This window comes from Sipha flava, unplaced genomic scaffold (genome assembly GCF_003268045.1).
Source record: "Sipha flava isolate LNK unplaced genomic scaffold, YSA_version1 2_pilon_pilon, whole genome shotgun sequence".
NCBI classification, from domain to species: domain Eukaryota; kingdom Metazoa; phylum Arthropoda; class Insecta; order Hemiptera; family Aphididae; genus Sipha; species Sipha flava.
Genome location: NW_020272972.1, coordinates 776,209 through 788,527, shown reverse-complemented (window position 1 = coordinate 788,527; position 12,319 = coordinate 776,209). Strand labels below are relative to the sequence as shown.

Genomic DNA, 12,319 nt, shown 5'->3' with positions numbered 1-12,319 from the left:
TTTTTACCGGATTATACGTATACTAAAATAACGTTATCGCTTGTTCGAACTAATCTATTAACAAGATGCTACGTAATGAATTATTGAAAATAAGGTACACTACAGTGACCCTGGGGTCTGAAAAGGCTAATTAACTCAGAATTAAGTTTATCATAGTATTGTTTATGTAAAAATAATATTTAATGTACATAAAGAATTGACATGTAAGGGGCGGCAAATTTTAAGTTTGCCTAGGTGTGAGTAAATGTTTGATCCGGCTCTGTCGGGAGAGGTACGCGCATAATAATTAATCATTGATTATATATATATAAATAATATAATTCAACGGGAGTGCGATGTAGACGGATAGACTTGCAGAGCAGTACGGTTCCAACACGTATGACTACAAACATACAATGATCTTTTTTTTTGGATACCGAATTAAAGGCACGAACAGAAAGAACAAAACAGGACTTGTGTGAGTCGTACCGCGATAAAACGAAAATTGCATATACGCACGCACACTTGTTTAAATCTTAGATAATACAAATGTTAGCGAATATCTTATGGGTGCATACTAGTTGCCTCCCAACAATATACGAGTTGCTTCTCAACGTACCCTAAATTTTATCGTAAACGAATGCGGTCACTAGAAAACTATTTCTAGTTGCTTCCTAATGGACCGGTCAAATAAATGTATAGATGGTTCGAACATTTTCAAACTTCATGTATTAAAATAAGTTTGTAATTTCAAAGTAGTAATTTATGGCTTTCGCTATATTTGATATTTGATACGGTATATATTTGACCTAAACGACTATACACTCATTTATTTAATGATGAGATATAATCCAAATCAGACATAAGCCAAATTATAGAAAATAATATACGCTATCGTAAGCGATTGAGTATCGTATGGTTGATTTTCATCATTCGTTCTCGTTGTACGATTTTATATTTACAAATTGTTGAGCGATTTTAAATTTTGAACCAATTTTTAGAATGGATCAAAGTGAAATGCGAAACATCCGTTTAGTTGAAAAGGAAAAATATGTTTAAATAATTATAGGTTTTACATTTTATTTTCAAAAGTAATTAACCATCAACAAACAACGGTGTAACTGTACGAAAAAAATAAATAAAGCTGTTTGAAAAGTAGATAAAAATGACAAAGTAATATCGAACGAATATAAGTTGAAGCACAATAATTGGATTCATAATAATTCATTGTAATCGCTTGGATTAGCTTCGCGATACTCTAAACTAACTAACTATAATTGTATAAAGATATTTTATGTTTTTAAACCACTATTCGATTCTAACTAAATTAATTCATAAAATAATTAATTAATTCTAATTTAATAACTAGGCTAATTAATTAATTTAGGTTTCTACACACAAGCATATACAAATCACCTAATTATTTTTAAATCGTTTATGAAATTATCCAAATTACCCATAATTGCCCGGAAGATATTTTACTATTATATAGTCTGGAGCAATTTATTACATTTTAGTATTAAAATCTAAAAATGTTAGGTTGAAAAAAAACACAATCGCTCTAATGATATTTATTTATATTGTATTAATTTACATTTTTCCAATCGGTAATTACTAGGATATATAACACATTGAAAAATGTTTCTAAGGTAACCAAAAAGTAAGAATATTTATGCATCCTAAGATTGTTTCAACCCATGAAAATACGATTTTTGAAAAACTATTTATTTTTGTGCATCTAGAGTATTATAGGAACCACAATGTAAAATTTGAAGTTTATACGTTTTATCATTTATTAGATGTATCGATCACTGAGTGAGTTAATTGTTTTTTTGTATATTTGTATATATATATATATATATATTTACCTACATATAAGGAGCCTATCGGGGAAAAAATGCGGAAAAAAAAATTAAAAAAATTCGCACTGTTTACAAAATAACATCCATGAGTATATAATATCTGTATTACATTGAATTCGAATGTTTAAATTACTAAATCTTCAAACTTTTTTTTCCAATTGAAAAAAATTAATGATGATTCAAATCAATTTACGAAAATCCGCTAGATCAAACTTTATACGAAAAATCAGTTTATTCTCAATTCTCAACATTGATCGATTAACCTGATTTATTCACGTGAACTAAAATCCACCGAACACATGTCAGATTAGCATATTTGGCAAACAGAATGCTCAGTCATAATTTTCGTGCTACGTGAAATATTGTTTTTGTTTTTTCCGCAGTTTTGAGTAAATTCACAAAGGACCACCAGAATTTATTGCTCGCGTATAATTTTTTCCGTTCCGCGTTGGGTACGTGTCAATTGAACAGCATTACGCGTCGTGTATATCTCACACGGTCGCTTGAATTAAACAACACAACGATGCCGTTGAGGGGGTGATAAATTCAGTCCATGGTTTATATCACATATATTATGTCCGTTCGAGTTGTTTTCCGCGTGCACTATTCGTATTCAATTTTTTTTTTTTTTTTTAATTTTAGAAAATGATACCACGGATACATTTGTTACGAGTGTAATACTTTACACGTGTCCAAAACAACGTGTTTAAGAGGAATATACCGCTGGATCAATTTTTCGTGTTATATATTCCCCATTCGTTTTGGTATGAATGCGATTGCGCCGATAAAAATATTACAACGTGCCGTTTCTTATTTCGGTGTGTCAAATCTAATTTTTGAGCGTCCAATGTCTATAGGTCTTGACCAGCGACATTGTGCAGGAGTAGCAGATTTCGTCATCATTTTTTTTTTTTTTTTTTTTACGGTCAATAGTTTTTCTTCGATTTATGGAATCGAATGTTAGCGATTTACAAACCGAGTTCGTCCTGCGTTGGAATCGGTAACATAACGGAATCGAACGAATTCGTATACGTGTGAATTGTTTCTGGGAAGAAGGGAAAACGTTGTGAAAAGGTGGATGATCGTAAATGTTCTGCCGTAGACGGAGGTTATGCCGAAAACGCCATTCAACAATCGTAACAGTATAGAAAGAAACGTTAAATTCTTCACAGGCACTGGGGCATCGTGGTTCCGGTATGATCGACAAAACCGCTTCCGGGTTATTATTTTTCTCGATCGTTGCGGTTAACCGTATTTTACTGTCATCATCGTTGTTGTTGCGACACTGCAACGCTACCGCGGCGCAAACAGCGCAGTGCACTGTAACCGTACATACGGATAAAGTCCGCGCGTTTCCGGAAGATTGGGCCGAAAGCTTTTTATCTTCGTTTCGCAGACCCGGACGGGCGAAAAGCATCCGATATAAATTTCGGTCTCCACCGACGTTGACGTTTTCGCGTGACCCGCGCGCGTGCGCGCGCCAACTCACACCGACGGTGGCGAACAACCCCGGGGGGTTCGTTATTTCGCCCCACGTTTCGCCGCTACTTGTGCAACGTTGCACTTTTTCGTCCCGGCAACGGTATTCGCTAGACATCAAAACACGGTTTCAACCTACTCCCCCGGTCGTAAACCGATCCCGTTTCGCAACGGCGTGCACGATTTTTGTACCCACGAGTCGGCGGTTCGCTTTCGCGGCGGATTTGATAATGCACGGGTTTAATAACGAGTTCGCTCATTCAAAGGTATTTCGTACCGTCGGTACTTGCCGTTACACTTCTCGTTTCGTGTGCACCAGTTTTAAGAAATGTTTAAGATACCGTTAAAAACCCCACTGCTCAGTCGGGTCGGTCGTGAAGTTGTTTAAAACTAAAATTTAATTAAAGTTATGCGTACACGGCTTAACGAAACAAAAACAATAGACGAATATAAGTGTTAGTAACGTATAGAGTCGTAGTGAACACAAGAACGGTTAGTTGAATTCGTATTGTTTATTTTATTTTATTTTAATCAAAATTATTTTAATTATTCGAAAGCGTTGAACAACTTAGTCCTAATTTTTCGTATTTATTTATTTATTTTTCTTCGTCTTGTAGATTGTACTTAAAAAACGCTTATAACAGTACACGTTTAATCGTTGAACTTTACCTGACCACGTATCAGTAAATATCTCCAAATAAATTTGGTTAAAGTTGTAGGTACCAATATATACCAATATATTATATCTATAATTGTTTTGGAAAATAAAAATTAAAGGCAATATCTTAAATTACGAATTATACCAGCAAAGTATTATACTTAAAACGGTTTATAGGCCAAGTTTTTCAATTTTTTTTTCTGATATTAAAGATTGTAAAGTTGAAATTACTTAACTACAATAAATTTAATTTAGTCAGCGTTTATAGTTTTTTCGATGAAATTTATTGTCGGGCTTTATGCCTTGAAATTCCAAAAAAACTAATTACAAGCCGTTTCATATTACATTAAAGTGATATTACGAATTTAGAAAAATTCAACAATCCAATTTTCAATTTTTTATTTGTGACAATATTATTAGCAGTATCTTTTTTAAAAAAAATTCGACACACATTATTACACATTTTAACAAAATAGAGGTTTATTCGAAAATATTTTTTTTTTATTAAAGATGTTTATAAGAAAGAATGAGTATTAAGCTGTGTATTTGAAAATGCTCAACTGGAGTGATTATATATTCGCTCAGAGTAATTTGTCTAATGTAATGTTTTATCATAGTTTTCAAGCATCAATAATCGATAAACATGACTGACATGACACAATAAAACGTTAAATCTTGAAACAGCAGATATTTCGTAAATCCGCATTTCTTGGTACCCGAAAATAAAAAATAAGATATGATTATACTGAAGTACTTGATAAACAACAAAACAAGACAGATTTTAAATTTATCTTTTGCCTGGATAACATTCGGTTACTCGTTGATACCGAAACTAAGTAAAGGACCAATAGGTATTATTTTTTTTCTGACGATACACTACAATAGTATTACTATTAAACACGATAGAATGCATGACTCGTGATAAAATATTGCAGCTGTGATGTTTGGATTTTTTGTCATATCTAGCCGATTTAATGACGCTACCTGCTCGCGAGGATTCTCGTCCGATCTGCTCAGGAATACGGGTCATTAATTTGGAACTCACATCGAGATTGTAGATTTGAAAAAAAAAAATACAAATTACAAAATCGATTTCCCAGTACGTTGGCTCGTATCAAAACGAATTACTATCGGACACATTCATACACGCGCATATTAGTTGCCGAATTCGATAAAAAAAAACTCTAGAATTCCAAAGGCGATTCAATGACTTGCGGTGGTTCTATATGATTTAAAAAATTCTAATATACACTACCTACAAACATTGTCTTAGATCTCTTCAAAAGTTTAACATTTTTTTACGCTCGACTATTACATTCCCCACGACCGCATTCCTATATATAGGTACAAACATATTTTATTGTCTTTTCGATCCGGTGACCCGAATATTTTAGTGTTAGGATATTATAACCGAAAATATTTTACTTATTTTTATGGCTCTAGAGTTCCAGGTTAAATGTCTAGTTACATAATGACCATGTTTATCACTATAAACTAGAGTAGGACACATGGGCGTCCAGAGGGGGAGGGACAAGTCGGGGAATTTGCCTCTCCCCCTGAAAAAAATTAATCGAACGAAAAATAATAAGGTTTGCAATCGAACAACTGCGAACACTTCAGTTTTTATCTGATAACAACTAAAGTGTGTACAATTCTGACATATTTTATAGTTTGCTAGAATACATTTTTTTTAATATACTTTTGGTGTTCGGTTTAATTATGCCCCCCCCCCCCACCAATAAATTTCCTACGGACACCCATGGTTGGAAAAGTACTTTCGACTCGGATCGATGAAAAAATTGTTTGCACTTGTCGAGTATTCGATTTTACTCGACTTTCATCCAGTACTCGAGTTTATTTCATTATTTTATCGAAAAATAAATGTTAAAACTATAAATAACTGGGATTCAAATATTTCCCATAAAAAATACCAGGAAGGTTGATGGTTTAAGTTGATAATAATAGATTTTTATTGCTTTCATATTTTACCATCGTTAAAACGATATTTTTTATAGATTGGTAACCTCGACTATTTATCCCGAGTACTCGACATTTTTTTGAGTAGTTGAATTTTGAATTCGACTCGACATCAAAAAACAACACTTGTCCAGCTCTACAATAAACTATACCATTTCCGTATGATGTTTGATTATAATTTTTCTTGGTGTACTCGTATATCTATTGCGTCTTCATGAACGAGATTTATTTTTTCTTAAAAATGCAATATTAAAATTGAGAATTTAATTCTTCGTTACTTTTGGATACTGAAAATAATAAAATAAATGTTTTTTATTTTTTATTTTGTAATGATAAAATAATTTTTTATTATATGGTATTATAATGATACCATCATGTATTATTAAAAAAAAAAAAAAACTAAAAATATTATTATTTTATCAAATATAATTAATTTACAACAAATCTAATTATAAACCCGTATATTAAATCAGTCAAATAAAATACTACATTGGTTAACGCTATTTTTAAGTTTTAAAATGTGATACACATAAGAAAATATTAAAAAGTAAAGACTAGTTCTACAGAAAATATAATAATAAAATTAAACTAAAAATACAAAACAATACAAATTTTATACAATTTATTGTATCATAGATAATAATTATATCACGTTGATTAATAACAAATGTATATAATGACATAAAACAAACCCGAATCTTTGATTTTATCAGTAAAAATTGTACACTACCAGTGTACAGTAACACAATAATAATAATACTTAATATTTTGTGTTCATACACTTTGGGCATACAGCACATTCACATTTTTCACGTGTGAATCTTGTTCTGGATGTACAATATGTATCATAGTAGCAAGACGATTGGACTTATTTTTTTTTTTGTAATGAATAATGATCAACACTGTCATATCTTAGTTCTGATGCAATAGTATTTTTACTTTTTTTTTTGGGTGGGGGATTATGTTCTCATAACTAGATTTTCCACATATTCTATTTTCCTTTTCTGATTTAAACATAGTCAAAACTATTGAAGCTTTAAAACTCAACAACGGTGTACTTCTATCAACAATTTTTTTCGTAAAATATTCAACTGTTTACAATAGTTATGTTAAATAAATTAAAACATTTTTTTTTTTTTTTTAATTTTAATTTACATCTTGTGCTGTATATGCCCAAGGGCGTTTATAATAATAAAAAAAAAAAATAAAAAAAAAAAATATAATATTCAAACGATAAAATGTAATTGGGTTTGTTAATTTTTTAATTGCTGTATAAGATACTGTTCAAAAAATAAAAATACGTTCCCCGAACTCGACTGAAATTAAACAGGGTAAAAACATTTGTTATAATTTTGTATTCGACAAGGTTATATGATTTTTTTTAAAAGGTCAAATTATATTACATGTAGTCTTAATGCGCTGTCCCTGGTGCTTTTTCTACGATAATGGTACATGCACCTGATCACACGATCACGAAATATTTAGAAACAAAACGAATGTTACATTAAATTACTTCGACCACAACACACACTCGTGTATTATATATATTTTCACTCGATAAATAATAAATTGCAACTTACTCGTTTTCCCAAAACCCCGAATGTTAAACATTAATATACACAAGTTCTTATTAGAATTTTCATCGAACACGAATATTATATTCGAGCTACGATTCAGGCGGGGCCCACTGTACTGGATTTATTAACTGAGGGTGAGAGAGATACAGTGGGGGGATAGAGGGCGAAGAGACGTAGAGAAACCCTACTAATTGGAATATTAACTTATATTAACTTGCTAAGGTATTTGTTTACATGCTATTTTCCGTGTACTACTCGTTATTTGGTATGTCGATATAATAAACCATTAGTATAGAGTGGAGGAATCATAGCATTATAATTGCATAGGTATTTGTTTTACACGATCGCACAAACAGTGGAGTATTCGTATTAAAAACTGCAATACTATTTTACTACGAATACGAATAAATAAATAAAATAATATTATTTGTTTAGCAAATCAAAAACATATGATAAATACATAAATATAACGTACAATTATATAAATGCATATTTTTAGGTTTTTTTTATTACTGTTATTATTATTGGTTTTTTCATTCTGTACATTTCAATGCGTATTTCATACTTGCATATGATAAATTAAATTGATATTTGTATTAATGTTTCATTAAGTTGCTTTTATGAATTAATATCACTCATTCGTTGATAGTTACCGGTACGCTACCGTTGACTGTTTACAAACGCACGTTTTTCTTGAAAACGCTCATAAGTCCAACTACCACCTAACCATAGTCCATTAATTTTACGGTGAATGACGACAAATGCTGTATAAAGACGCACAGTTACGTGAAACCATTGTTTTTAATTTAAAAGAAAAATAATGTTCATATTTCAAGCGTATTCTGAGCGTTTTAATGCTTACACGCATGCGCACTTGGTTATTATTTTAAGGCTACAATTCCTCTGCCCCAGTCGTTACACATACAATGTAAAATATCTGAAATACTGTTGGGCGAAACGAATAAATATAACACTACGAATTCAGGTACGCGTATATGATACATAATTATAACACATTGGTTATCTGAACATCTATATGAGTACAGCAAGTTTAAGTACAAGATAGGTTTAGTATAAAAGTAACAGGTACCATTTTTATTTGTTCGAAAAGAACAAAAATGCGCTTTTGAACTATTATCGTCTAAAACTGTTAGCCGTCCTGAGTGCGTACAGATACACAAGTACATCGCCCCGCGGTCTCGTAGCACGTGTGATTAGTTGAACTCTCGTCTCCCGAACGAGATAACTTTTATTGTAATTTAACTTTCTCCTTTGGTACGGGAATTATATTCGGACACGGTTGACTGGCCCTTGAACGGCGGAATAACATTTATATGGCAGACGTTTGTATACTCTTATCGCTGTATAAAAGTTAAATGTCTGAAGCATAGACCGTCATCGTCGAGGAAACGATTTTACACCGAAACTCGCACACCAACGCACCCGTACATGGTGTAATCGATGCATACATGTACACATAGGTGAAGTTTGACGAGTCAGTGATTTCAGTGTTGATTGATTCGATTGAACTTGATTAAAAAATAGTTAAAAAAAAAAAATACACTCGTGTTATTCAACAACCTTACGTTAGCGTAACGCTACGGGTTCCTGGTTCTTATACAGGGTGTTTCAGCATTTTTCCGCCGATAGCGATTTCGTACTGTTCAAAATACGGTTTAATACATTTGTATCAAATGCATTTTGTTTTGCAGTCAACGATTTTGTTTCATTTATCAATTTTGTTATGTTTTAATACTGGAGACGAAATCGTACCGTTTAGAGAGAATACAATTTGCGTTTAGATGAGCGCGATTATAGTATTACAATTTTCCAATTATTCAAAGTTTTCTCTAATAAGACAACGTCTAATGAATTATTTCGATTTTGGTATAATAAACTTTCGAGTAAAATTTTAATATTAATTTGTTATTTCTTTAGTTACCTTAAAATGAGTCAACCAACATTTTATGTTTATTCGAATGTTACCAAAAATTATAACCTTTTCAATATTACAAAAAATAAAAACTGCTTGTATTTTATCATTATTTACAATGTTGGTTTAATAATAAGTTTCATCGAAAATTAGTTGATTAAACTCACTAGCGTTCAAATAAGATTATTAAATATTTTGTAGCCATACAAAATGTAAGGTGGTATAAATCGGGATAAAATCGTACGAGTCCAGAAACCGTCACAACACTTATTTTAACGGTTTGATCCTGAACGCAAATAATTATTTCGCCGAAAGTTATTTTAAAGTGATGACCAAAGTTTTCAAATTATTTTAAAACACCTTCATCATCTACTCGTCGGGGACTAGATCGAATTCGTGGAACGGAACACGTATATTATTATAGTAGGATTGTTTACGATATAATAATCGAAAGCAAACAACTACAACGTTTCCGATTCGCGTAGCAGCTCGTACGAGTGCTTCACGCCACTGAATGCGGTTGGCATCCGCGTTACTGCGCATGCGCTAGAACTAGATTATCCGCGACTCGGCACCGTCAGCGCGTACGCAATCATTATCTCATATCACATAATCTCATCATAATTATCGTTATTATTTTATTATTTATAAAGTTTTGATTATATACCTAAGTAATGTGAGTAATTTGTTTGAAATTCATTACGGATCATGAATGAAGAAAGTTGGTGAATAACCGAATCACTGGGGACAAACAAAATAAATAGAGCTTGTCCATCAAAAATTGAAATCACGACTTTGGAATCTGACGGAGTCTCAACTATAATTATCATTATTATCTTATTATTTATATTAAATTTAAATAATAAAAGATTCCTCATAAGTTTTCCTACATTAAACTGGAAAGTGGAACAATTTTTCTAATAGCGTTCTAAAATGTAATACTGACACAACTCTAAATGTTGCTGTTTTACTCAACATTTCACACTCTAGTTAGATTTTATTTAGCGCAAAAACACCACAAATTGAAATAAGACAGTCTTGAATTTTCACCTTTTGAACTGAATGAATTAAAAAAGTGAACTACCATAAAATATATATGGCTTTCTTGCTTTGAAAATAATGATAATCATGATGAGATTATGTGATATGAGACAATGACGGTGCCGAGTCGCGGATAATCTGAAGTCCTAGCGCATGCGCAATAACGCGGATGTCAACCGCATTCAGTGGCGTGAAGCACTCGTCAGCTCGTCGACTGCAACTGCGACGCTGCTGCTCACCGTATATCTCGCTTATGGGGTCCACTACCACGGTAACGTCGTAACGAAAATACACTCGGGTGGAGTCGAAATTTTTTCAAAAAAAAAAAAAAAGAGGTTTACCGTTTCACGGTGCGAAATGGGATTCACGAGTATAAAGTGTATACGCGCACGCACATACACGCACAGACATATATATGTATTATATATATGAGGATAATGATATTTCGTGCTAGTGTCTATATGTGTACTCGCGTGTAAATACGATATAAGGAACAGATGAAGGGTATTACACCGTTAACGCGGTATCATTTCTTTTGTGCTGATCTAAACAGGGATATTTGGGAAGAAGACGCGTATGAAAGGTCGAAAGCACGTTGAACGGGGGGTGAAAAATAAATAATATGTATGTTTAATCAAATATTCACTGCGTTGAAATCACGGCTTTGGAAATCCACTGAGATTTTTCGGGCGCCTTACGCAAAGCGTGTTCATCGCCACCGTACCGAGTACGCTCGTTTATCCCGCGCAACTTACCTACACCCTTTGCGTGCACATATGCGTTTGCACGTGATCCGCGGAAGCCATACGTACGGAAATCACCGACTCCTGATCGTTTTCGTCCTGCACTCCACTTGTTCGGCTTTTTCATTGTTTCCGGTTACCGTACCGTTACCCGTTTACATTTACGCGAATAAACGTTTTCTGATCAGTATTCACTTTTGTCCGACACGTATATTTGTGTATGCTTTGTGTATATTTATCCGATTCGGGCGGAAAATGAAAAACCAGTGATGATGCGCTGAACGCGAACATAATAAACACTCCCGTGCGGGCGTAATGCGTGCATGCGATTCGTTTATTATGTGTGTTTTTTTAGATTTTTTTTTTTTTTATACACGTAATATTTATGTTTTGTTTCTACGTATTTCCGTAGCAGACTTCCTGGTTCGTTAATAGAAGTTTTTTTTCTTCTGTTTTTAACGGTTATCCGTTCATAAAAACGATCGTGGATCGGTCACCGAAGAGAATCCGGTCGAACATTGGTGAGTAATACGAAAAGGTGACTTCTGGAGCCCCGCTTAAGACTTTTGTCTCGACACCTTTACCGGACCGGATCGTGCAATATAACAGCAAGTGTGACATTTTTCCCACCGTATATTTATTATTTTTTCATCGTATATCGACAATTTGGCCTCGTGTGTGGTCAACGACGGCTGATGGTAAAAGTAATGGGCAACCACGAACAAGACCGTTCGGTTACGCGAAACGAGATGATGTTCAGTGCTCAATCGACATCTGGTACGATTCCGGCGGATTCGGTCCCGAAACACCGCGGACAACGGCCAACGTGAATCAGTAATTGGGGCCTACTGTTTTTATATACGTACTCGAGAACTGCTCGTAAATAATTTACGAGTCGATTTTTTAAATTCCACCTCTGCTAAAGCACCGATCCAGGCAGTTTATCTAGGTTCGCCTATACCTTGAGCCGATACTGGTCGTATCATGCCTCCGCTTCGATCAAATCGACTCTTATCCATATCTGTGTGGTGAGCATAGACACGTTCAGATTTCGGTGGTCGAGGGGACAT

The 12,319-nt window shown here is 33.4% G+C and overlaps 1 protein-coding gene across 1 annotated transcript in view; it reads right to left on the bottom strand.

Moving 5' to 3' along the window:
- LOC112686018 (general transcription factor II-I repeat domain-containing protein 2-like) overlaps positions 1–12,319 on the bottom strand; it is a 28,608-nt gene extending 16,289 nt beyond the window's left edge. Inside the window, exon 1 of the mRNA XM_025558116.1 lies at positions 12,211–12,319. Within this exon, the coding sequence (XP_025413901.1) occupies positions 12,211–12,319 (109 nt within the window). The remainder of the gene's footprint in view (positions 1–12,210) is intronic.